We start from the raw sequence: 27,379 nt of genomic DNA on the forward strand, positions 1-27,379 counted from the left end.
ACGTCACTCCGGTATCACATGAACGAGCCGGGACCAATCCACACGCAGCCCCGTCGAAGCACTCGGTTCCTCCGCCGAGATAGGGAGGAAAAAAGACAGAAAAGGGAACCATGACTCCGAGCATCTGAAGAACAAATAAAATTGAACGCAGCGTGGATTTTGTACCTGGTTGTTTTATATTCGCAGCAGGAAGACTGGAATACTATGCAGCGGAGAGAGACGGAACGGATACGACAATGGCTCGAGCATATTGAATAGCTCGCGACGCTCAAAGGAAAGACATTATACTTCATCGAACCTTCCTCGTCTTGACGGGGTTATTTAATGGCTTCAATCCTCGCCGTCGCCGACCCTTGACTTTTCCGTAACGCTGTTGAGGTCGAGTCACGGTGGATCGCGTGAGCCTCTATATGCCAAACACCGGAACGACCATTATTCGGCCTCGAAATCAAAAGACAGCCACCTGATCTGATTCAACGCCGTCGATTTTCGCTGAGGGGAATCATGGATTTTAACGGGAGCGGCGGGGGAAACGAGCTGCACAACAATCAGTTTTATCCGTCCGAAGAGAGCAAGCCTCTGCTGGGGGAAATGTCCGCACAGCAGCCGCCGCCGCCGCCGGAGGGGAATAATAATCACAAAGCGGGGCCCTGCAGCAAGAGGAGCCTTCTACACAGCAGCAGCGGCATGAGATACAAACTGCTCCAGGAGGGGGACATCCAGGTGTGCGTGGTCAAGCACCCGCGGACCTTCCTCAGTAAGCTCCTCACCTCCAAATTTTTACGGAGGTGGGAGCCGCACCACCTCACCTTGACGGACAGCAGCCTGGTGTCTGCCACGGTAAGAGACGCTCTGCAGGGTCGCCTCGACGTGGGGCTGTTCAATGGCCATGTTTGAAACTCTATCTTTATTGTGTTCAATGTATTTAGTACGCAGCCTGTTCGTTATGTGCGAAGTAGGAAGCGCAACAAATATTGGACACGTAATGGCAAGTTAGACAGCGAAGGTAAAATACGTAACGTTTAGTGTTCAGTAGGCTTCAGTACCAAAGCACGAAATATTAATTAAAATCAAATAAATTGGCAAAATCCTAAATAATTTTAATGGGTTGTTTGCCGTTCCTACATTTAGAAATGGAAGAAAATTAATAAAATTATCTGACTTTATTATTTTTATGAATGGCGTTTATCAGGAAACGATGCATCATCCCAAAAAACAACACGGTTTCGAAAATGTAGATCGTTTAGGGAACGTATGATTCGTGAAAATGAAACCCGTAGTCGAAAAAATGCATCATATCGAGCGGATGTATTTCGAAATGGGTCTAAAAACACACCGTGACGTCATAATCATAACACCCTAACAGCTTCCTCTCAATTATTTCCCGTTTTCCTGGTTTATGTATGACGATTTGTTATTTTGATACGGTCGTCTATGCAATTAGGGCCTATTTAATTTCCACAGAAAGTACTTTTTTTTTTTTTTTTTTTTTTTAAAGAAAAGGCTGTGTTTAAGGGTAAAGAAACAGCATTGCACCACCTTAAACAAAATCCCAAAATTTTAGTGTATCTTGTGTATGGATAAAGCTATTAGGCTTTAACCGTTTATTTACAATAAACCATACAAGGTCACTATAGTGTGTTTTACAAAGAGAACTGCATCCTAATATTTCTATAGAAATCAAGTTTTCCATAATGTGTTTCCTGTTATCTGAATATGTTCAAAGTCACATTCAGGTAACAGTAAGATTGTTTATTTCAGAAAATTTAAGACGGAATAGTTTCGCAATATTACGTTACTGTTACCTTTTGGACCATTGCAATGCTATTAATAAAGTAGCCTATGTCGAGCAAAATCTAAAAATATTCAGAGAGAGAAAGTGCTAGCATTAATTTCCATTTCAATCTAAAGGTGTGTGTTTGCTAATATCAAGGAGGTGTTGGCTGTAAAAACAAACAGTGAAAGCTCGTGTCAGCTATTCTTTAAAGCCACTGTTGACATATGTTCACGAGGCACACAAAAGCAGTCTAACGTGGAATTACCGTGATGCAAATATCATTTTAATAATGCATTAACTTGTAAGTTGTCATTTCCAAATGTCATAATGACATAATGTCAGAGTTTATTGGAGAGAGAATCATAAATAAAAAAAATAATTCAGTTGTTCGCAAGGGGTTTTCAACCAGTAAAAACCCAGGGACCCCGACAGACTCAGCCAGTGACTTACATTGGGAATATTTCTTAAAGTAATATGAGTGTTTTGCACATGCAAAAAGATTACGTTAGATGTGTCAGTCAGTGGAGGTGATGTTTTAGACGCTGAATATCAAATCACATTTTGTCCACGTGTCCTATTTTCCTGTTATTTTCCTCGCTGATGTTTACTCACTTCTCTGATGATTTTAAGCCTCATCTGATGCTAAGATATTTAAAAACATCACTGCATGCATCTTAATTGCTGCTCAAGAGGCTTATATATGGAAAAGTAGTGTCACGGTCACAATGGATTCACCCACCTGGGAGATTTCTGGGAATCCACTCAATGGCGGTTATTTTTAAAAAGCGAAAACACGAAACTGCACGGTCAGTGACCCGTTATTCATCGACGTTTGGTTTGCATGTGGAGAGGACAGTCATATTTTACCCCGTTTTGGATGAGTAAATCGTTTTCCTGATGTGCCGATGGAGTCTCGCAGAGAGCCTCTTCGTTCAAGACATCCTCGCAGGATGCCATCGTCAAATGGCTGATTAAATTAAAGGTTTAAATTTTACAGCTATATTTCATCGTTCTGATATGATCGAATTAGCCGTTGACTTCTTCCTGAAATGAACGCTTCAGAATGAATTAGATTGCTTGTTTAACAACGGTCTGACTGTCGGATGAAGCTCAGCCGCTGACACTGAGAGGCCCTCGGGATTTCGGAGGCTAGCTGAGATTAACCCAAGCCAAACACAGAGCGTATGTTTATGTTTGCAGCTATATGTGGTCGTTTTGCAGAGGTTTGTCGTTTGGAAGTGTTTACGGAGTAAAAAAAAAAAAAAAAGTTTGGATACTTTGACGGCCCTGTCGCTCAGTATTGGTTTTCTACTACAGTTGCAAGGTCTCTAATAGATGTTTAGCTAGTGACCCGTGTTCAGTTGACCGAAGCTAATGGAGGTAGTTGTCTGTGGCTAATGGTCTCTTTTGGCAAAGACTAACCTGTTTGTGATTCTACTGTGCATCGAAGCATTGCGCTTCAGAAAGAGGTCAGTATATCAACAGAAGGGCTTATTGTTGACGTTGTTTATAAATTGTTCGATTTGGATGGTTTGGTTTCCTCACCTGGTGTTTTTCCCAGCACAGACCTCACTAGGTGTCATTTGGGTTGAATGACATTATCTTGCTCACATGTTCTTAAAATATTTGACCTCGTTTGCTTTGTAGATGTAGCACATGACGCCTGTCCGACGATAAATGCCTTCATTTCCTGAAGATTCCAGGGTTTTTTTTTTTTCTCCTTCGATTTTTCTTACGAACTCGTGTGCTAAGTGAAGACAAAACATTTGGCATTTTGATAGCACATTTTCGATAAGTGTAGTCAGCTCTGTGGAAAATGATCTCACTAGAAGATATGAAAGATGTGAGTCACCTCGTCTCTAAGCTCTCGGAGTCTAAATCATATTTGCGTAACAGCAAGCCATTATAAATACTTCCTGTCACTCTTTCGTTAAAAAGACTTCAAAAGCCCTACCTCTAAAGGCACATTTATGCCGATGCCCTCAAGCACACCATTTTGTTTGTGTTGCAGACTATAGTTGCTGTTCAAGTCAGGTCCTGTTAATTAGATGAAGTACCAGATGAGACAGCCCGTATAGATCATAACACGTCCTCTGTATAAACAATGCATAGAAAGGCGAGAGGTGCAAGACTGTTTTTAGGTTGTGTGTTTTGCTATTTTGTGATTGGGTTAGATTCTGAACACCTGAGTACATATGAAATGATATTCTGGACATGTTAACAAACGCAACTCCGTACGGTATGGTTCATGTCTGGAGTCATCGCATTTTGAACTCTGATGACTAAAGCTGAACAAGTCTGATTGTGATGAGTTCAGCTAAATATGACCAGGTCTGGGGCGGGGGGATGGGTTACACTTATAACAAACCATTTTAACGGTACTGTTGGGCTTTCTGCTGTAAACAAACAGGGCTATGGTGATGACTGGGCACATAAACTATCGTGGCTCCCTGAGATCCCCTCGGCTACCATCCAAATATGCTCTGTAATTGAGATGTAGGAGCTGGCTTTGTTTTGTAGCACAGAAAAGCCATTAGGAGGACATTTTCAAACACTGGCAGGGTTTCAGATTAATTGTTTTGCGTGTACTGGGTTGTTTGTGTCTTGATATTGTAGCGGTTTATCATTATAGTTGCTGTATGCTTGAATGAATGAATGCAACTGGTTGACACTGCGTTTCGTAGAGATGACTTAAAACCCAATTTTAAATGGTAGGAATGCATATTCATCCGGAACAAGCAGTGGAGCCATGTTGATGAAATATTTTGGAGATATTTTCATTTGAGAGTGCCAGATGTAATGTATAGGGCTTTGTCTGGGGCCGTCCACATGATCAGCTTCGGGGCAGTTTAATGGCATCCTGGAATGGGATTCCCAACATTTTTGATTCCAACAAACTCTAGCTAACAATTGGATTGTTTTAGTGAATGCTTAAACCACTCTAAAAAGTTAGCTTAATGTACACTTATATACATATACATATATATGTACATACATAATTATTATGATAATTGAAATTTATATTCCAGCCAGCAATAACTCTCATCTATGTAGAGAAGGTAAATGTATAGTTACCGTATGGTTCTCTTCTAAATGGAAGTGATCATCCCTATCCTTGGAGTGGGGACATTGGAGTGGGCACTTGCATGTCATAATGTAGTCGTTTGGAATGCACTTGGCGAAAAGAGTGATATAACTTCCTCATTATTTTCAGCTGGGATGTTCCCATGACAACACAGCACAGTCTCTGTCAGCAGATGTCACTGTTTTAATGTCATAAATGTCTTTTTATTGTCTTTTGTTTTATTGTTTTATTGTAACTGTTGCAAATAAACATGCAATTAAAATCTTTTTTTAAATATGCTAATATATAAAAACGAATATGTATAGAACTTAAAATATAAAGTAAGTTGGATTTTTTTTTTTTTTGTTTTTAATGCCGGTGTCCATCAGCGAATCTGCTTAGTGCTAACACTGCGTGGTCATGAAAACATGCCAGCTGAAGATAATGAGGAAATTACATCACTCCCTTCACCAAGTGCATTCCAAACAACTACATGATGACACCCACGTGCCCTGTTCACTCCAACGTCCCCCCTCCAAGGGGATATGGACTTGCCAGAGAACCGCATGGTACCGCTTACGCTTATCTAGTCTGTGTAGTTTAGAAATCATTCTAGTAAGTTTTTAACATGGTGGTGAGGAAGGGGGGTTATTGGTTACGTCGCGATGTTGGAAATATTTCTGTTGTTTTAAACCGTGAAGGTGAGCCGATGGATATCACACAAGCAAAAATGTTCAAAGTTTTAATCTTAGTGAAACAATTCCCTATGCAGAAAGTGAAAGTAAAAATGGAATGACGGAGTAATGACAAAGCTTTCCGCATCTGTCGCACATATTCTCTCAGAAACAACAAGAGACCAGTCAACTTCTACATACACTGACAAGGATGTACAGCTAACTGTTTTGCAACAGACTTGCACGCTTTTATTTTCTTAATGTAATAGGGTTACTCCATGTAATTAAAGTAATGGTTGTATCATATGATATCAGTTGTTGAATAGGTGTGAGCTTTTTAGTCTGCTGGGTGTTGAGGTTTTAAAACAGAATTGAAGTTGCCACATCCGTAATGTTGACAAGCTGCCAAATTTCCTTTTGTCGCATAAACTATCTCCGATCATCAAATTTGTGGTTAGGCTGACGCATGAATGGATGACGGTAATCTGAAATTTGGCCTATTCAGCCCACTGAATGAAAAACTAGTTCTGTCCCTAGATAGCCGCACGGCTGAAGAACAGCCAGCCACATCATCTGAAGGTTGCTAACTCCACCGGATGGTGATTTGACATGCCTAAACAGTTTTAAACCCAATATTTCACTTGAACTTTATTTTGGCTGTGTTAAACTTCGCATACCATAGTCAGTTGCATCATACTGAGAATTTCTCTGGACTAGGTTTCACAAGAAATGTGTTTTTGTTTTCAACTGCATGCAAGTCCAAGCACCACATGTGCAAGCCACGTATCAAGACATAAGTGTGTTCTTTGTATTTGCGTGACTTACTGCTGTCCATGTATGTGTATATATTAAGAGATATGTGGTGTTAATTGAAGCCAGCTGTCTTTGGGAATTTAGTGTTGTATAGAGCGTGTAGGCAGGCAGTCATGTCTGTCTGTACAGTAACTGAGCTTCTCTGTTGCTTTTAGTGTTTTTTAGATGCACACAAACTAGATCACCAAGTGAACTCTAGTTTGCAGTTGGCTCTACTGATTGGAGACACTTTTTTTCCTCCTGGCTTGCGTTGGCTTCCTCCTCTTGGCCTGCAATGGTTTGCTGTTAATATGTCATGGGTGAAGAGTTTAGCTGGAAAAAGGCATGTTTACTTTGGGAGAGAACACATTGTCACAGTTTTTACATGCCCATGCAGTAAATTACTCACACAATTTGCATATGCTTGAACAGTTATGCAAAAGCATGTGAAATGTCAAGATTTTATGATTTGGTAATTTTTTTTTTTTTTTTTTTTTCAGTTAGGCAGTGATTTCTGTCATTAATAATTATCATATCATTACTGTTTAAAAGTTTGGGGCAAGCAAGATATCAATAAATGGAGAGATTTGGCAAAATAAAAATAAATGGTCAAACTGATCAAAAGTAACTGAAAAGACTTTCAAAAGTAAGATTTAGGTCTTTTTAGATATAAATTCTGTTCATCAAATTAATCCTGAAAAAATGTATTACAGTTTAAAAAAATATCTTTTTTTTTTTTTTTTTTAGTGTTCATGTTACACTGAAGACTAGATGAATGGCTCCTGAGAATATTATCTTTGTCATCATACATTTTAAAATGTATTAAAAATTGGAAATAGTTATTTTAGATTGTAATAATTGAAGTATTAAAGTTTTTGGATTATATAAATGTAGCCTTGGTAAGAATAAAAGTAATTAAAAAAGCTCCCTGAACTTTAAAAATTGTATTTTAAAAAATATTATGTAAAATAAATGTAGTTCTTGCAGTATTTATCATTTGCTGTAATTAAAATAAGCTAAATTAATGATTAAAAACATAACATATTTTGAGCAATTGTAGTCATATCTCAGCTCACACAATATTAATTAAATATTCATTAGCGGTCAACCATTATGGGTTTTCAACTGTCTGAAGCTGATATCAATAAATAGGGAGCTAATTGACATGTTTCCAAAATATATGCAATTATAGTCTAATGCAGTTTAATTTTAGGCCTAGAGATGAATTGTCTTAAAAGTATATTGAATATTAACTTCATAAATACTTTAGTAGTTTTTGGTTTTTAGCAGAAGTTTTGTATTTGGTCGATTTTTGGATCTAATACAAGGGACAATTTAGAACATTTTTAATCAGTCATTCGAAAGAGTTATTTGCTGTTATGACCATCTCACATGACCCAATATTGATTTATCTGTCTATCACTAATATACATATCTACCTTGCCACACAGCTCTTCAAACAATGATATAAGCTGAGAAATCGCTTTTGCTGTGGTTCCTCACAGTTTAGTTGGTGCAGCCCTAACAGGAGCACTCCGAGATCAGTTTGTCAGTTATAGAAACGCCACCTGAACACACTGATGTTTTTCTCCACATCGTTTTCCATCTGGATCTCCCTGGTAACAAAAAAAAAAAACATATGTCTCTATTTCATCTCTTTGTTTCCATGGCAACATAGCAATGGTGAGAGGAGAGCTATTCAACTCCTCCTTAAGGAAGAATTGCACCATGAAAAACAGGCTGAATGAGACGAAGGAAGAAAGAATCGAGGACTTCTTGGAACGGAGAAGTGGAAAGGAGGACAGATAGCGCATGTGAGAGAGAGAGAGGACAGAGAGTGACACAAAGATAAGCAGATGGAACGTCAAACTCGGCGCAAGTTCACATGTCACATCGTCATACAGGATACTGTAGCTATGACAACCTTTAAAGAGTTTTTTTACCCTGCTGCAGATATATATATATATAAATATATACCCCAGTGGTGATACATTTACCTTGATTTTATGAGAGACAAGTAGACTTTAGCTGTTTATCTGGGTTTCTGCCACCTCAGGCCTTTGTTTTGCTCAATGCGTGGCATGTCTCCCAACATACACAGGCCTACTAGCAGACTCATGATTGATAACCTGAGAAATTAGATATCGTTTAATAGATACTTATCACATGGACTCTTAAACAGAAAACCAAAATCAGCCATCTCGAATCTGTAGCAGAGGGGCTGGACCTCCACTGCAGAACAGCCAGTTGGTCTATCACCTAAGAGTGGGGGATGTAAATAAAAGACAGGCCTGTTACATTCGGTTATACGAGGGACGAGCTGCCTGTTTGTTTGAGCGAGCGAGAGACGCAAAGAGAATGAGTCAAAGAAAGGAACAGCTTGTTTGCTCTGCTGAACTGGGTGGCTGACACAAATACAGGAACTGTGGTTTGGTTTGAGTCTAGAGGGAGAGCAGCGCAAATAAAGCAATAGCCTGTTTGTGCAAAGAAGCCGAGGGAGGGCGTCGCTAATAACGGAAGAGCCTGTTGCCGGGCTGCGGAGGAGGGAGGGCGGCTAATAAAGGAACAGCCGCAGTGTGCTATTGTGGAGGGAAGGAGATGGGGAACAGCCTGTTGACATTTGAGGTCATGTGACCATCAACACTTCACTCAGGAGTGGAACTGAGAAATGAGCTACAGCAGACTCATGTGTGACAAATATTGAAAATGAAGAAGCTCCCACAGCCATCTAAAGATTACGAAGGGGAACCTTAAATTCGCTGCAAATTTGCGGCTCAAATGGAGAACCGCATGAGAGTTAAAGCCCGTTCACACCAAACAAGATAAAGATAAAGTGTAACTACGAAGGTTTGAGAGTCGTCATAATTCTTAGAATGGAAATCTGGATGCAATTTATAATGATAATGCCACTGAAGAGTCAGCCAGTCAGAACCCACCTTTAGTTTAATTTCTTTATTCGTAATCTAATGTCAAATGAACAATGTCAAGAACAGTGATGCCACACGTTATCATGCTTAATTGCGAAATACTTTTAAAAAGTATTTTGAAATGTGTTAAATAAGTATACAAATTGGTGCTATTTTGTGTATGTAATTAAGGGATCGTTCACCCAAAAATGAAAATTACTCCATGATTTATCCTAGGTGTATCCGAGGCATTCTTGTTTCAGACAAATACAATTTAGAGTTATGTTTAAAAAAATATCCTGGCTCTTCCAAGATTTGGCAGTGAATGGTTGTTGAGATTTTGAAAGTCTGGGGGGAAAGGCATTATGAAGTGAATCGATGCATTTGTGCAAAAAATATAAGAAAAATTGTAAACTGCAGTCTCTAGCTTCTGCTAACAGCTGTATGCTTGAGAGAGTGACGTTCCAGCGGATGGCGTGAGATGTAGGTGAATGTGATGAACATAAAAACACAGTAGAGAGAGTGAAAAAACAACCAGCAGTCACAAAATGAGGCTTTTGTAGTAAATAAAAAAAAATTAAAACGAGGATCTCGATATAAGCCTAGAGTTTTTATTTTGCTGTACGTCATCCACTGGAATGCAATTCTCTCGCGAACATGCACACAACAGTTAGTGGAAGTTTTAAATTTGGGTATTTTTCAAACACTAATGCCTTGCTTTGCTGATTTCCTTCATCAAACCCCTGGGACCTATGAGGAGCACACCTTTTATGAAGAATGAATGCACTTTATTGGACTTCTCCAAAAATCTCAACCCCCATTTACTGCTATTATAATGCTCGGAAGAGCCAAGAATTTATTTAAACAGCGATTGTATTTATCTAAAAGAGAAAGTCCTATATACCTAGAATGGCTAAATCATGGGACAATTTTTGGGTAAACTGATGATTTAAATTAATCTAATTTTATTAATAAAATTAAAATACAAGTCATAGCAAATGGATGATGTAGACTGCACGTTGTGCCTTGTTCATTACTGACCTTTTGAAATAATTTGCGTGAATTTGTGGATGACACTGGCTTGAAGATATTCAAGTCAAGAGTTCAGTGCAACTTCAAAGGCGTATCATGACATTCAGAGAGCAATCATCGTGTTATTCACATTGCAGATTAATAAATAATACAACCGCCCGTTCATGACGCCACGGAGCTTTCATTAAGTTTGACAGTGTGGTACATGATGGTGTTAAAGCTCAGAAAGTTTTCTGCAAATGTGAACATGTTTCTTCCTGTCTCTGTAGCCCACAGGATACATGGAGGCCCCTCTGTCTTACAGCACTATCGAGGACCTACAGCTGTTATCCTGGGACAATGCCCCCAAATACTGTGTCCAGCTAAGCTTCCCCGGAGGGACAGTCCTCCTGCAGGTACCTCCGGCCCCCTCAAGGTTTCATAACACTCATTGTGAGATTTACACTCTGACTCATTTTGCGCATGTTTGTGTGCACTCATAGGCTGCTAACAGCTATCTACGGGACCAGTGGTTTCACTCGATACAGTGGAAGGTAAGGTCACACATCCAGAAAGACTAGACTTGCAAAAAGCATCGGTGTAATGACATTTTGCATCGTTTTAGTGAGAGTATGCTTTTATAAGTGTGCGTAAGTGGGTGGTTCTTCAACTATGGGCACTTTGATGTTTCAAGGGTTGATTTCTAATACTCTTTTTGTTACGTGACATTCACTCTGTTGAATGAAACAATGAAATCGTCATAAATCAGTTGATTGTTATTGCATTCAAAGACTACACTGTTTACCACCTCAGCTGTGGCGTCATTTACAACATTAACAATATTGCCTCAATAAAGATTAATCAAAAGTTAATACTTGGTTGGCAATTATTTTTAAGTTTTTAGAAGGAAGAATGTAGCTGTAAACTATCTGAGTATTATTATGAGAGATTGTTACAACTTGTACGTTATTTCCATTACAAACCAATACCTATTTATCGAAATGTAATACTTTGCTGCCAAGGAGACAGCCGTGTCAGTGAGAAGTGTGCTTGATATGAAATACGAGATGTAATGTGTATAGAGGAAACAGTAAATATAATTTCCGAGCATCGTTTTTTTTTGTGTGTCAAGTTTCCAGTCAATAAGTTTCCATATTTTGAGATGCAGAGGAAGCCTTCGTGATGTTTAAAAAAGACACATTGACTATGGGACATTGCTAGTAGACAGATTTATTGAGTGAGAGTGTGAAAAGAGTGCTTTGTTTTAAGAAAAGTGCCTGTGGTTCAACAAAAATCCGTGCACGAGGGCTATAAAATGGAAGGAAATCAAAACTTTAAACCCTGAAGCTCCAAACCTGCTCACCACAGCGTATTTCTGAGTAGATTTGGTGAGGTAATCCACACTGTAATGTAGTTCAAAAGCAGTTATCATATGTGACCACTACTACATTATGGTGGTAAAATATGTGCCAGTTTCATTACTGTTAGTCCCATTTGGTAAAAGGCAGGTGTGTGCAATCTGAGTTGTCTGACTAATCTGCAGAAAAAGATCTACAAATACCGCAAGGTTCTGAATAACCCCAGCCGCTGGGACGTGGTTCTGAAGGAGATCAGGGCCCTGGTGGACATGGCCCTCACCTCACCCCTGCAGGACGAATCCATTCATCAGGCTCCACTGCACATCATCTCCACCCTGCTTGCTGAGGTACGTCACATCATCATCTAATTGGTGAAGAGGCTAGTTATTAATTCATTTCATTTGACAGGAGTGTAAAGCTTATTAATAGCGCTTGCTAAGGCATTTTACTTATTTTACTTATTATTGCTCATACTTGTGTTTCCACCCAAAACTTTGGCACGTAGCACGTGCTGTGGGCAACTTCAACCCTGAAACCAAAAAGAAAACATATTTTAAATTTATAGAGTCACTTTGCTCATTGAGAAGTAGCAGATTTGTTAAATGTTTTCCTAAAATAGAATAGATTTTTATTTTGTTTTCAATCTTTGATTTTTATTTAATTAAAATGTTTGGTTTGCGTTTATTAAATTATAATTAAAATGATCGAATAGGAATTCAAATTTTACAGAGTTTAATTTATTGTAATGTAAACATTATTGTAATGTAAACATTACATATATTTATATCATTTATGTATTGTTCCATGTGAGGAAATGTATATACAAATTTATTATATAAATATTGAAACGGAAAAAAAAATAATTTTCAATACCTCTAATCATATCTAAGGAATAGAATATTCTATAAACTTGGCTCTTAAATTAGGACAGTAATTGTTGATAGAAATATATTTTTATGCATTTATGCACTTTTGTCATTGAGCACATTAAGTTTGTCAGATGTATTATTTTCCAGCCAATTGCTAGTATAGCTGGCATCTTATAACTCGTAACTCGAGCAGCATTTTGCTTTTATTTCTGGTTATGAGTGTCATTTGTGAATTGATGTGTTACGTTCCATTTCAAGTCTGTGTTTAGGTTAAAAATTACCTGTGGTTGTCCATATTGCTGTGGTCTAGTTTAGAGGCTTTTTTTTAACATGGCATCACCGAACGAAGATCTCCTTTTCCAGATTGGTTGCATCCATACTTTGATTTGCAAATGTAGATTATGTCTTTGAATACCACATATACCAAGCATTTGAATTCAAAGAAGGTTTTAAAAGGTCTAAAAAGAGCCCCCTCGCTGGCCTTTGGTCAAAAGGCTATATTGCTATATTGAGTCACACCGGCTATCCCAAGAAGGGTATTAACATTTTAAAAGCAAGCTTTGTTGGTTGTTGAGTCACTTAGTTCTGGCACCACTGGCCAATGAATTCACAACAAATCCTTTTTGTGTCATTTCCTTCCCAGAACACTAACCTCAGCGCTCAGGACCATGAGAACATCATTGTGGTAAGTGAGCTTTATTCGTGGTAAGCTGCCTTTTTTTTTTTTTTTTTTTTTATAAAAAATATGCATATAGGCTGTGTGTTAAACACCATTGCTAACAAAGGCAGTTACATAATGTATCTTAAGGCTCAGTGAAACAAGCTCTAGAATAAAACCGACTCGAAAATGTACTGCACTGCCATAGAAACAGGACAGGCACACACAGATGTGCTCTCTGAAGGTTGTGCACTTCTGTAAAATGTGGATGAAAAGCAACAAGACTCTACATGTCTGTGGGCAAGTGACTAATGGTTTGAATCTGTCTGCAGGCCATCGCACCCCTGCTGGAGAATAACCACCCTCCCCCTGACCTGTGTGAATTCTTCTGCAAGGTAAATATAACAATCCTGGCTATTCTTCAGGGGAACAATTGAGTTCAGTATTCTAAACTTTTTTTTATATTTATTTTATTTAGTTTTAGTTTTAATATTGTTTTTAAGCAATTGTCATTATCACATGGTTATTTCATATATAAACTAGTGCTATCAAATGATTAATCGTAATTAATTGCATCCGAAATTAAAGCTTTTGTTTACAAAATATGCTGTTATATTGTGTGTATATACATTTGTTACTTTTATGTGATTAATTGCGATTAATCATTTGACAGCACCAATTATAAACCATTTTACATTTACATTTGACATTTTACAGAAACCAGCTACACCACCAAGAAAATTAAAAGAAGTGACACAATAAATTGATCAGAAGTGACTGTAAATGTATTTACTATCTTAGAAATTCCTGTTTCAAATAAAAATAGTTCTTTAGAACTTTTTTATTCATCAGAGAATCCCCAAAAAGTTCTGATATCATTACTTTACCAAGTACTTGTTAAAGAACGGGATTGGTCATAATGATTTTGATGATTAATATACATATTAATCAATACTGGTTTTTGTGTTCCTCTACACAGCACTGTAGGGAGCGTCCTCGATCGATGGTGGTGATTGAAGTGTTCACTCCTGTGGTTCAGAGAATCCTCAAACACAACATGGTGTGTCTGCGCACTACATCAGTCGTGCTTTTGAAATCACGCGTCACCGCACCCTCATTTACCGAGTCTCCTCGTGTTTTTTTTCTCATTCTAGGACTTTGGGAAATGTCCCAGACTTCGTCTCTTTACTCAGGAGTATATTTTGGCTCTGAATGAGCTTAACGCTGGCATGGAAGTGGTCAAGAAGTTCATTCACAGGTGAGTGAGTTTTTTTTTTTTTTTTCTAATACAAACACATCACTTTCCTTGTGCAAGCGAAACTATGTAGCAACGACACCGCGGCGAGCGATAAAAGCTTGGAATCTCATTGCATCGCGCCTGGTTAAAACACAATGTTACCTCATCCTGGCTCCACCTCACTTACGTACAAAGAACAGGCCCTCATATGTACACAAACTGTAACATCCTTTTATCTATCAGACAGTGTCATTTTAATGGTCTGTTTAGGACCAAGCCCTGCGCTTACTTCCTGTTACAGCTTTGTTTTCTTTTAGCTGTCACTCTCTGTGCGTTCGGATGCAGAAGCTGTGCTAACCTGACCTTTTCTTACATGTTATGATTTCAGCATGCATGGTCCCACCGGACAGTGCCCTCATCCTCGGGTTCTCCCCAATCTCGTGGCGGTGTGCCTGGCTGCCATCTACTCTTGCTACGAGGAGTTCATCAACAGGTGCGTCCGATTCACTGGTTATTCCAACCCATGAGATGCAGTTTACCCCTGAGACCTCGAAACATTTCTCTGAATTTGCTGACTTCACGGCTCCATATCCTGTTTTCTTACATTTTTCCTTAAATACACACGCTTTCATTTCCACCTGCTTTAATCGGCCCATTAGTTTTTTGTGATAAACAACTATTACATGGCTGTAGTGACATTTTCGGTCTCACCTGACCCCATTTGTGTCATCACTGTGAACATCTGTGCCGAGGTACGGCCACCTGAGAGGAATAAGGAACTATTTTCAAAAGTTTCCATGATTCACAAAGACTCGAGAGGGTGAGACATGTCAAAGCTCATTCCCTAGGCTTTCCTTGCACCTCTCCCTTTTGGCCTTTTGTTGCGATCAATTCTCTCATTCGCTCTCCAGTGGCTTTTTTGGCAAATTTCCGTAACTACGGTTCATGGATATTTTAAAGGTACACATTTACATGAGTTTACGTCATGTATTCCATTTGTCATCCTACCATAATCAGATGTCTTATGGTTACATGTTAGTCAAATAAGCTCTTTCAAATAATGTGGCTATGTAGCAAATTAAACATCTGGTGTTTTGTATATGACTGCATGCAAATATAGCAATTTCCATGGAAAGGGCCTGAAACTCTGTGGATGCAATATTGTTATGAAGTTGCTGGGGTTTTTTTATTTTGTTTTTTTTTACAAATTGACATGGAAAGGAAGATTTTAACATTTAGAAAAGTTGATTGTCATCCTCTTATATTATATATTTATATATTTATACATACATTTATTTATACATACGTCAGTAAGACATTTATTTGTTTTTACAAAATCATTTTATTCAGCGAAGATGCATTTAACTGAACAAATGTAACAAACTTGTGCATTGTTAGAAAAGAGAGTCTTGATTAAATGCTGATGTTGTGAACCTATTTCTTCACAATCTTGCACATCAAAATTTTAAGCAGCACAACTGCTTTCAACATGGACAAAAACGATCCTTGAGCCGTAAATAAGAATGATTTGACTCTTTGATTCTGCATTTCCAGGATTAAATTACATTTTAAAGTATATTTAAATAGAAAGCCATTCTTTTAAATTGAAATAATGACTGTTAAATTTATGCATTTAGCAGACACTTTCATCCAAAGCGACTCAAAACATTTCACAATATTACAGTTTTTACTGTATTTTAGTGAAATGCATACAGCCTTGATGAGCAAAAAAAATCTAAACATAATATATTTAATCATTTGCAAAGTGGTAAACAGTATGTCTTGTTTCTTTAATTTTTTTTGTAAGTCGAGACAACTCTCCCAGTCTCAAGAAATCCAAACGGTTGTCAGCAGCAAAGTGAGAGGAAGCCGCCCATGCCTTTGCGTCTGCTGCGGCCTGAGCCGCCCACGCCACCCCCGACCACCACCCTGTCCCCGCCTCCAGCCCTGCCCCTCTCACCACCACCTTCCATCGTCAACTCCAGCGAGATCCTGGTAGAGCTAGAGCGCAACAATAACACCACCAACACACTGCGCAAGGCCCCTGCAGAAGGTGACAGCGAGCCCAACCTGATCGACTGTCTGCTGGTCAGCCCCGCGCTCAATGCCCTGTCCATTCAGCTGCCTGCCCACGCCGACAGAGTGCTGGGATGTTTCGCCCTAATCCTTAAGATGTTGTGAGTATGGAAGTCCCTTCATCTTTTGGTTACTATTCACCTCCATCCAGATTTAAAAAGTTCCTTTAGGCAGAAAATGGCTGTCAGTCCTGGCCACATGGTAGAGGTGAAGACTGCCATCATCACAGGACGTCAAGCAAATAGTGCTAACTTCATTTTATGTTAATTGGCGAACTTACCAAGTACATTTACATTTAGTAATGCAGATGTTTTTTTCAAAGTACATCCATTAAAATTAACCTTTTGAAAAAGTAGCTAGTTACTCTAGAAGTTACTAACAAGCAGTGTTGGGCAAGTTACTTTAAAAAAGTAATTATAGTTACAAGTTACTTCCCATGAATAGTAAACATCATTATAAAAGTAATTACTTAGGAAAGTAACTATTGAAATATGTCAAATAACTTGTTCCTAATATAAATGTTAAATATTATTAAATTAAGAAATATAAATAATAATTATAAAACATTGTACATTAATCTACACTATTTTAATGTTTCTGTGATGGTAAGCCTATAATAAATTATAGTAACTACCCATTTTATGGTCAGTTAAGGTAAAGGCGGTATAACGGGGGAAACTTATTCGTTTGATTACTTTTTACTGGAAAAAAACAACGCCGTTAGTAAAACAGTTTATTTTACACCATTATTCCCACCACTGCTAACAACATTGAAACTAATTGGGGCACTTTTTTTAGGTAATTTTTGGGTCTATCCATCTGTCTGTCTGCATATGCTCACATACATCAAAAAAAATTTATAAGGCAGATGGAAATTATATCACTTCATTTTTCTATGTCATTTATTGAAAAATATTATGCTGGGAATATGCAGGGAATTCCTGGAACACTATCAAGCGATAACGGATTCACTACAAACTTTTGGAACCACCTTATTTGAGAATGAAAGAGTAGAGCATTTTAGAGTTTGTTTGTGCGTTGTATTGCTGTGTAATGCAGCGTTTTGTTGCATAACACTGCTGCATGTTGGAATAATTACCTTACAGAAAAAGCTATGCTATTTTAATAACAGCAGAGCTACTGAAAAATCTATTGTAGTTATTCTCCAACACTGTAATTGTCCCACGTTGTTTATAAGCGATCAGTTTGGGACGTAAAAAAAGCAGATTCAGCTATAATCACACTGAGAAGTGACCTTAAACAAGTCTGCATATTTATAACAGATTCATTGAACCGAATCTGTTTTTAGGCTTTACCAGCTTCACCTGATCCTTTTGTGAACCTTCCGGTTGCAGATCACAGCAGAGCCTCTGAGGTCTCAGCTTTCACCGGCCAATCTTACATAAAGTTTTTATTTTCTCCAGTTCTCGCTCTTCCTGTCTCAGAATCTCTAATTTCTCCTCTGGCCTTTTCTCTCCGCAGATCAGACTATGATGACTGGAGACCAGCACTGGCCAGCCTGCTTCAACCAATCCCCTTTCCGAAAGAGTAAGGGCGTTTACTACACTCTCATCCTCTTCACAGTTGCTTTCTCCCTAACCATTCGCTTACTGCCTGTTTTAACTAACATCCATGGCCTCAAACAAATGGAATCCAGCGTGATTAGTAATCCATTATGATTACAGCTGCTGCAATTAGCTCATTATGAAGTGTCAATTACACCATTCAGTTTAATTATCGTTGTGTGTTAAGTTTTAACTTGTTTAGTGCAGTTGCACAGTATTGAGTTAAGTGTTTCTAATAAGAGTTTGATTCACAGACACCAGATTTCAGTTGAATTCCAGCATCATTTGACACTTAAAGATGTGAAAATGTACAAAAGTATCAACTCCGTAACGCACCGCTCGCTCTACTGCTGAATACTTATGTAGAATTGTTACCGATTTAAGTTACAAAAGATTTCTATATAGCAAATAAATGATACTTTTTCAGATTATTTAATGAACAAAGCTCAAAAGAGCCTGATTTATTAATACAACGATGTATTAAGCCGGACGACTAATTTCAACACTGATAATAAAAAGAAATCAGCATATTAGAATGGTTTATGTTTCACTGAAGATGGTAACTGCTAAAATTCATCTTTGGAATAATTAACATTTAAAATTATATAAAATTAGAACTTTATTTTAATTGTAGTAATAATTAACAGAATTATAGTTTGACTTTATTTTTAATTGTTGAGCGTAAGAGGCTTTTCAAAAACATAAATAATCATACCAATCGTAAAATTGAAAACGGTAGAAGAAATATGAATTCATGTTTTGGATATGTAGCATACATAAGGATTCCATGGGCTCTCTGTGTACATGCGGTGGGCTGGTCTCTCGAGAGATAGCGTGCAGGGGAGAGTACTGACGTGGGCGAGCAGCAGCAGGGCTCTGCAGTGGGATTGTGGGTATTGGGTGAGGCTTTCTCAGATCCTCTGTGGCTCCTGTAATTGGCCCTGCAGGACAGAGCGCATCATTACAGGTCTTTTGCAGAGCCCTGCGGTTGCCACAGGTGGGGGGCTCACCTGCGTTTGTTCGCTACGCCGAGCTTCAGGCCTTCATTAGAAAAAGTTAACAACAGCCAGGCTCATCCCAGAGCACTCATGAAACACATGCAAAAAACATTTGATGAAGTCCTCCCAGACATACACGCAGAACACTTTAGATGACTTGAAATTGTATCATGATGCGTGTCGAGGCAAGCACGCCTACATATAGACTCAGAAAGCAACTTGTGTAATTATGTGGAATGACGACACTCTTTTTCAGAGTCAAGTCAATGTTTTCTCTCTTTGCTCTCTTCTCTAGGGCCCTTGCACATGCCAAATTCACAAAGTAAGTGATTCTGTTTTGCCCCTAATGTAACGTATATAACCATTTAGAGAGATACTTAAACGTCGGGTTAAAGGTATATTTGACCCAGAAATTAAAATCGTATAATCATTTACTCAACTTCATATCGTTCCAAACCTGTATGACTGTAAGACTTTCTTCTGTGGAACATGCTATATATTAAAGAACTTTAAAAAAAAAAAAATAAATAAATAAACTGAGCTCACTGAAGTCCATTGTACAGAGAAAACAAAAATAAATAATTGTAAAAAAAAAAAAATTCTTCTTTGATGCTCTACAAAAAAGTCTTGCACAAAAGTCTTGCAGCTTTAGAATGACATAAGTGTGAACAGAGATGAAAGAATTAGCATTTTTTTAGTGGACAGTCCCTTTAAGAGATTTTGAAAAATTGTTGAGTCATTATGACACTTTAAAGTGACAGTTCCTTAAAATTCAAATTCTGTCATTATTTTCCAAACCTCTTGTTTTTTCAAACCTCTGTGAATTAACACAAGACTTTTGTAGTTTTTGTGATGCTCTTCCACACTTAAGTCGTACGACAGCTTTTGAGGAACTTTTTTATTCACTGAAACGGTTGGCATTCACACTGCCTCGCTTAAGTAGAGTTTTTTGATTAGTTAAGTGAAATGAATCATTAATCTTTTTAGTCAATTGGTTCATCCAGTGTACAGAAATGGTCTGAATCAATTCTTATATCAAACCGATAGCATCTCATTTAAGATTAATAACAAATATTAAATAAAATTTTAGCCTGTTTATCACATGAAACTACTATATGAAAAAATAAAGCCAAGAGTCATTTTAGCCCATTTGTATAAAACTTTTTTTTTTTTTTACATTTTCTTTTTTACATTTTTTTTACAATACCTTTTTAATTCTAACTGCATGAAAAGAGTGATCTGTTGTTCAGAAAAAAATTATTCACACAAGTTTAAAGCAACATGAAAGTAACTAAATGATGACCAAATTGTAATTTTTAGGGGTGAATTTTAACTTTTTAAAAAGTGTTTAGCCATCTAACAGATTTTTTTATTTTCGTAACAGAGAGCTGAAATATGTTATTCAGAGGTTTGCTGAAGATTCCAGACAAGAGGTGAGACAGGAAACTGCTGTTTGCAGAAAGGGTGTTGTTAGGCATACAGTTTCAGTCGAATGCTTGCTTAATATTGGCACTGTAGACTTGGTAAACAATGCTTTGTTGAGCTTCAGCCATTGTGAATGTATATGCATGTGTTTTTCGCTCACAGGTCCACTCCTGTTTGCTCAGCGTGCGCTCTGGAAAAGACGGGTGGTTCCAGCTCTACAGTCCAGGAGGCGTAGCTTGCGATGATGACGGAGAGCTGTTTGCTAGCATGGTATGAAAGTGTTTGCGTGAAATACGAGATGTCTCGTTTAGTTTAGTCTATTGTCCCGTCACTATATCTACGTTTTATGCACCAATGCCGTTCATCCTCACAGGTCCACATCCTCATGGGTTCCTGCTACAAGACAAAGAAATTTCTCCTGTCGCTGGCTGAAAATAAACTGGGACCCTGCATGCTCTTGGCCCTGCGGGGGAACCAGACCATGGTGGAGGTACATATGACCGACTGTTGCTTTGAGCCAGAATGTAGTGAGCTGCCCACCTAAGTAACATTTTTAGGCGTTATGGATGGTTCGGCCCAAATGCTTTTCCAAAAGCCTTAGTTTTGCTAGTCTCAGCCTTCAAGGGCATGTCCTCAGAACGCCCACAGTCTGTTCACTGACCATATGATGAATATTGCACACAAAATGATACGAGCAGACTGAAAATTAGCAGTTTTTATCTGATTGGCAAGCTTCGTGCAACTTCCTGTCAAACCAAGTTGTGTTTACAAGGTACTAATGAATGCTTTTGTGGAAAAACTAATGAGTAGATTAAGAAAATTGAAATATATCCACGAGCAGAAATCCATGTTCCACTTTAAATCATCCTGTATTTTTGTACAGACAAAAATGAAGTACATTTCTTGCCAAATGTTTCCATTTTCTCTAAAACCATCTGCAGTAACTGCTTTTTTTTTTTTTTACTTGGTCATTTATTGTTTACTAAAGTAGCAGTTGTTAGCTTAGCAGCACACTATCATCAAAGTGTTAGGATGTGGTCATATGTGTTATTGTTTGTGAAATTTCCAAGAAATTTTCGTTGGTGTTTACTTTATAATCACCTGCAGAAATTGTTGCATTGTTGGTTCTTTTTTTTTATTTCAGAGCTACCTATTGTTGTAGTATGAACAGATTTTAGTTAAATGTCACACAAAAAAAAGTTAAAGATGAATTTAATTAGATTTTTCGAGTCAAAGTTTGTAGTTTTATACTAGAATAGAGTCCAGATAGTGTGACTATTTGTATCCTTTGTAGATTTTGAATTAAGATTTTATTTAAAGTACCTCTATTATGAGTTATAAAAGGTTTATATTTTAAAATTCCAAACCCTTCCTTTGCATGATGCTAATCTGCAGAGATCATTATGTCATCATGCTTGTAATACCCGATAAAGCAGCATTTGTGAGTGCAGTGCTGCTTTGTGTACAGCGTTACCAGCGAAAACGCTATTTTACCACAAAAAAAAAAATTCACATTTCCATTCAGACAAATGCGAAAAGAGCAACAAGTGGGTGGGCAATATGATACTGTTCTATGCTGGTGTCAACATGAACTGGCTTGAGACTCATTTTAAAATATTCAATCCAATATTTATATGCGCTATACTTTGTGTTCTTTATAGCATCCAAGAGTTAGCCTATCAACGTACTAACATCGAATTTCAGTGGAATAATTTTAGAGTGCTAGATTTTGCTAAATTTTGTCAAAAAAGTAAATGCAAATCACAATTTCGCGCAATTTCAATAGTAAACCACACAATTTTTCGCTAAATATTAACCCGGGCAGATTTAACAACAAATTCAAATTAACTCCATTTTCCAGTTTCGGAATAGTTCCCGTATTTCCATTTCTGTATGGATGCCGCCTAAGTAAACAGCGAGGCAGCTCGATACATTATCTGCGGAGAGTTCAAAAAGCTCCAGGGAAGCCCGTATGTGGGATACAGCAGTGATCTCTGTGTGTCTGCTGTGCAGATCCTGTGTTTGATGCTGGAGTACAACATCATAGAGAACAAGGACACTCAGCTACAGATCATCTCCACCCTGGAGAGCACCCAGGTCGGCCTGCGCATGTACGAGCAGCTGTGCGACAGACAGAGGGAGCTTAAAGAACTGGTGAGTGCACAAACCAATTTCACAAATCAACACCGAGACGTTTTTTTTTACTGCCACGCGCAGGTTTTGATAGTACGGTGGGCGGTCATTATGCAGTCACCGCTGCCGTCACAGGCCTGGTTTAACGCAGTGCTCCCATTAACACAAAAAGACAAAAGTGACCCATTTACAGACTTCCTACGTATATGGTGCTGACTCTCAAGCGCCACCTGGTGTTTGAACTAAAAACTGCGGAACTAGTAATTTTTTTTTTCCTCCGTTTAGCAAAGAAAAGGAGGCCCTACTCGACTCACTCTGCCCTCTAAATCTACGGTAAGCATGTTCGTGTAAATTACAATTTATTATTTTAATCAATTATGCTGTTGTTTTCGTAAAGAAACACTACCAAAAAATCCTCCTTCAAGGTTTTCTTCTTTTTTTTTTTTTTTAACTGTAGGATGCTGACTTGGCTCGTCTGCTGAGCTCTGGTTCTTTCGGCAATCTGGAGAACCTCAGCTTGGCGTTTACCAACGTCACCAGTGCCTGCGCCGAACAGCTCATCAAACTGCCATCCCTCAAACAACTCAACCTATGGTCCACCCAGGTTTGTTTTCTTCTGCTCCTTTCATGTTCACTCCTGCAGTTACAGAAAATCTCAAGAACAATCTTGTAGCTATAAGTTTAGGAGCTGAAATAACTTTTTTTTTATGCTTTATAAATACGTTAAATAAGTTTGGTGTCCGTAAGTCTCTTATACTCAGCAAGGCTTCATTTATTCAATCTTCAGTATCGCGTGATCCTTCGGAAATCATTCTAGTATGTTGATTTGCTGCTCAAGAAACTCTTTCAGGATTTTGTGATGAATATAAATCTTACGTAACATTAGAAATGTCCATAACACTTTGCAATGAGGTTCATTAGTTAGCAACGATGAACGATGCTTCTGCAGCATTTATTAATTTTAGCTCATGTTAATTTCAGCATTAATGCATTATTAAAATCACAAATTTGTTAACGTGAGTTAATGCACTGTTAGCTAAAAACGAATGATAGTATTTTTGTGACGTTTAATGAATAAAGTAATAAATGCATTGTTCATTGTTTGTTCGTGTTAGTTATGTTAACAAATGACACCTTTTTGTAAAGTGTTACCTAAATATATTTACTTACTTGATCAATTTCACGCATATTTGCTCAATGTAAGTGCTAATTTCTTAAAACCCTTTCTCAGTCTGGTTTATTGGTTTGATTGATGTTTTCTCTGTTATTTTAGTTTGGAGATGCTGGGCTGCGTTTGCTATCGGAGCATTTGGCCTGTCTTCAGGTTTTGAACTTGTGTGAGACTCCAGTCACAGACGCTGGCCTGCTCTCCCTCAGCTGTAAGAAGACATTCACACACATCTTATATCCAGCTACTTTCATCCTCAATAGTAAAAAAAAAAAAAACGCACGCAGCTGTTTCTCAAATGAAAATAATTGGATTTATTCTCTAGCTTCTTGATCTATAACAGATCCTAGCTAGTAATAATTCAGTTGTGAAGCTCGTTGAGGTTTCCCTAAAAGGATCGTTGATCCAAAAATGAAAATTCTGTCATGTCTTTCCAGACCAGTATGACTTTCTGTCTTTCTGCCGCGGAGCACAAAAGAACGCAAAGTCCATCGAGCTTCTGTTTTTCATATAGCGTAACAAAAGTGGACGGTGATTTATACTGTCAAGCTTCAAAGTATCATAAAATATGACTCATGCACTATAGTCCAAGTCTTTTGAAGCCATAGTCATTGCTCAGAAATATTCCTCTTCACCATAGATCTCAAATGTCATTTGTCATCACAATCAGTCACGTAACATACCAGTGGTTCAAATCTGTATGAAGGCACATTTTTTTTCAACTGAACACGAGCACGTGACTTTCATTAGACGAAGATTATGAGCTTTCACTTGAATTTCGCCAGCTCCTCACACCTCTGCTTTAATGGTGCTTTTTTTCTTTTTTGGAGCCAAATGATCAATCATCTGCTTGTTGTTTGGCTCTGAATCTTTAAAAATGTATTTAAACTATTCATTTAAGGGTTTATTTTGAGTGTAACTGATATGTAGTGTATGGTCTATTTTAATTAAAATCTAAGATAATTAACACATTGCAACTCTTTCTTACAGCTATGAAAAGCCTGTGCAGTCTGAATATGAACAGTACTAAACTCACAGCGGACACATATGAGGACCTGAAGGTAAGAAGATGTCTACTCTAACAGACCCTATATATATATAAATATAATATATCGCATGTGTCCCAAAGATTTTTGAAGAAGCATGTGATGATTGGAATGGCGGATGCTAAAAATTCAGCTTCGCATCACAGCCCAAAAATTTAATTCTAAAATATGTAAAAAACAGATTTAAAATTGCAGTATTTTTGATCAAATAAATGCAGGCTTAGAAAGCATTAAGATGCGTAAAAAAAAAAAATTAAACAGACACCAAATTTCAAATAATAGTGAAAGTTGTTCGTAGTTAGATTTTCCCGAAAATGTAAATACTGTGCAGCAGTGGTGCTTTCAAAACATTGAAGCATTGCGACCAATTGGTAACGGCAACATGACTTGACCAATAGCCTGAGTTTCAGTTGTTGTTCCGTTTTTCGGCTGGCCAGTAGCAGACGAGGGACTTCAGCAAGCCATTATCAACACTCTTTACTTTTCCAATACAGTCTGCTGACTCTAATGGAGCAGAAAATGCACACTTCACCTTTAACTCTTATCATACAGCCAGTTTTTTTATTGCCCATATGCACAATGTTATTGACACAGGCAGGACATGTTCCTGGTTCAGTCAATCAATCGTAGCCTTGACTCTGAAATCGGAGCGAAATAATAGGAATCATAAGGCTGATAGGAATGTTGTTCCAGGAACGACAGAGGATGTTGAACCGGGAACACGTCGCACATTAAACATTTCAATATCTAAACCTCTATCTCTGGTCCCATCCACAGGCCAAACTACCCAACCTAAAGGAAGTGGACGTTCGCTACACGGAGGCGTGGTGAACTCGAGGAGATTTATAGACGCAGGAAATCGCTGACACATCATCCCAAAACAACATAATCAAGAAACGAGGACTGTATTTATAGGAACATCATGCAAGGACCTTCTGATATCATGAACGCTCAAGAATCATATAGTGTCTCGTCTGAGGACGCTCTTCGCAGTGGCATCGAAATGCAAAAACATGACATCATCAGACGGCACAGGAACCTTTCTAACGATATCACCAGGGGACTTTTTCTCTGTCTTGTTCTCGCCTGACCCCTCAGAGGAACCATGTCCCTCGTTTTAGCCCATAACCGGCGTCCTTTTTCGTCCCTCCAGAAGACATCAGACCACCTGGATACATTTCCCTGTGGTACCAGCGTCTGGTGAAGGCCTGAATATTCAGAGCCACATTCCAGTACAGTTTTGATATCACTTCCTGTGTGGAAAGCCAACTTCCTTTTTTTTTTTTTTTTTTTTTTTGGTCTTGTTACATGTGTGCTTGGTCCTCTCGGTTCAGAGTTCGTTTTGCACCCTCACGGAGATTTATGGTGTAAAATATGTCTGTTAACAATGTTCACGTTCATCTCTATATCTCTATCGCTCTGAAAATCATTTTTATCAACTTGAATAAGCATATTTTTCCATACACTGCTTTTTCATATACGTGTGTGTTTGTAAAGAAAATCGCGTAATCCCCATTTTTAATGCGGACGTTTCAGGGGCTTCGCTCCAAAAAAAAAAAAAAGTTTCTGTTCATCACTTCCTTTCTTTTTTTTTTTTTTTTTTTTTTTTTAGCCACATTGTACAGTGTAGTTTTAATTTCACACCCTATTTAAGACAACATCGTCCAGGAAGTAGTCTGGGACTACTTGTATTTATGAGCCACCCCCCTTTCTGGTCCTTTTTTCTTTTATTAAAAAACTTTTGTCAAGCATACTGAACCAAGATGGTGCCTAAAACATTTTCTGTAAAGATCGCAACACCTAGCAACGTCAGCTAAGTTGTACATAGATACATTACGGACTTTTAAACGGATTAATAGGCTTTATTATTCTCTGTAATCTCCGCCTCTAGTGGTCGATAGGAGTCCACCACGAGCGTCCTGCCACAACGGTCGACAACGTTCCGCATATTTATATCGAAATCGAGCCAAGATTTGTGCTACGTTCATTACGGCTTATTATGCAGTTTAACCTTTTTATATTTAGTTTTCTCGCTTTTGTGATCAACGTCTCTCCGAACGTATAGTTTATGACCACTGTAATTAGTTACAGTCAATATCTCGACTAGTAGAGAAACGAGACAGATCTTGTAGAGAGGAGGAAAAAAAAAAAAGAAAAGACGGTCGGAAATAAAAGAATCAATTCGCCGTCTTAACTTAAATCGAGTTTTTCTTATGTTTACAAAGGCGTGTCTGTCGCTACTCCACGTTGAACTATATCCAGAGAGAGGTCTTGAACGTAGCAGTTTTCGGTAGTTCCAGCTTTTGTGTGTGCGTTTGATTTCACACAGATATAGATGCCGTCCGGAGGGGGGCATACAGTACTGGGTGCCATAATGGCACCAACTCGTGTTCTGCCATCTTGCATAGTTGCATACTGTATAATGTACATATTAGTGTATATAATTTCCTGTTTATTTCTCTCAAGGTTTTGGGAGATTCTACTGTGACTTCGCTGCCTTTTTTTTTTCTTCTTCTTCTTCTTTTTAGATGTGTGCATACGGTCGCCTGTTTTCGCTTTCCTTTCCCATCCCCAGACCGAGTGCACTGTCGTTGTGTTCTTTTTTTTTGACTGTATGATAAG

General features: G+C 38.1%; 1 protein-coding gene across 1 annotated transcript; it reads left to right on the plus strand.

Moving 5' to 3' along the window:
• LOC122362804 (C-Maf-inducing protein-like) lies at window positions 1-25,916 on the plus strand. Its single transcript, XM_043264389.1, is given in 22 exon segments — window positions 1-840; window positions 10,515-10,640; window positions 10,728-10,778; window positions 11,768-11,929; window positions 13,095-13,136; window positions 13,442-13,504; window positions 14,089-14,169; window positions 14,264-14,367; window positions 14,735-14,839; window positions 16,154-16,180; window positions 16,182-16,523; window positions 17,905-17,970; window positions 19,281-19,307; window positions 20,370-20,418; window positions 20,573-20,680; window positions 20,784-20,900; window positions 22,424-22,564; window positions 22,829-22,876; window positions 23,001-23,147; window positions 23,817-23,922; window positions 24,702-24,772; window positions 25,535-25,916. Coding segments are annotated over 22 exon segments (2,373 nt in total). The 5' UTR covers window positions 1-504; the 3' UTR covers window positions 25,589-25,916.
• The last annotated feature ends 1,463 nt before the right edge of the window (window positions 25,917-27,379 follow it).

This window comes from Puntigrus tetrazona, chromosome 18 (genome assembly GCF_018831695.1).
Source record: "Puntigrus tetrazona isolate hp1 chromosome 18, ASM1883169v1, whole genome shotgun sequence".
Lineage (NCBI taxonomy): Eukaryota > Metazoa > Chordata > Actinopteri > Cypriniformes > Cyprinidae > Puntigrus > Puntigrus tetrazona.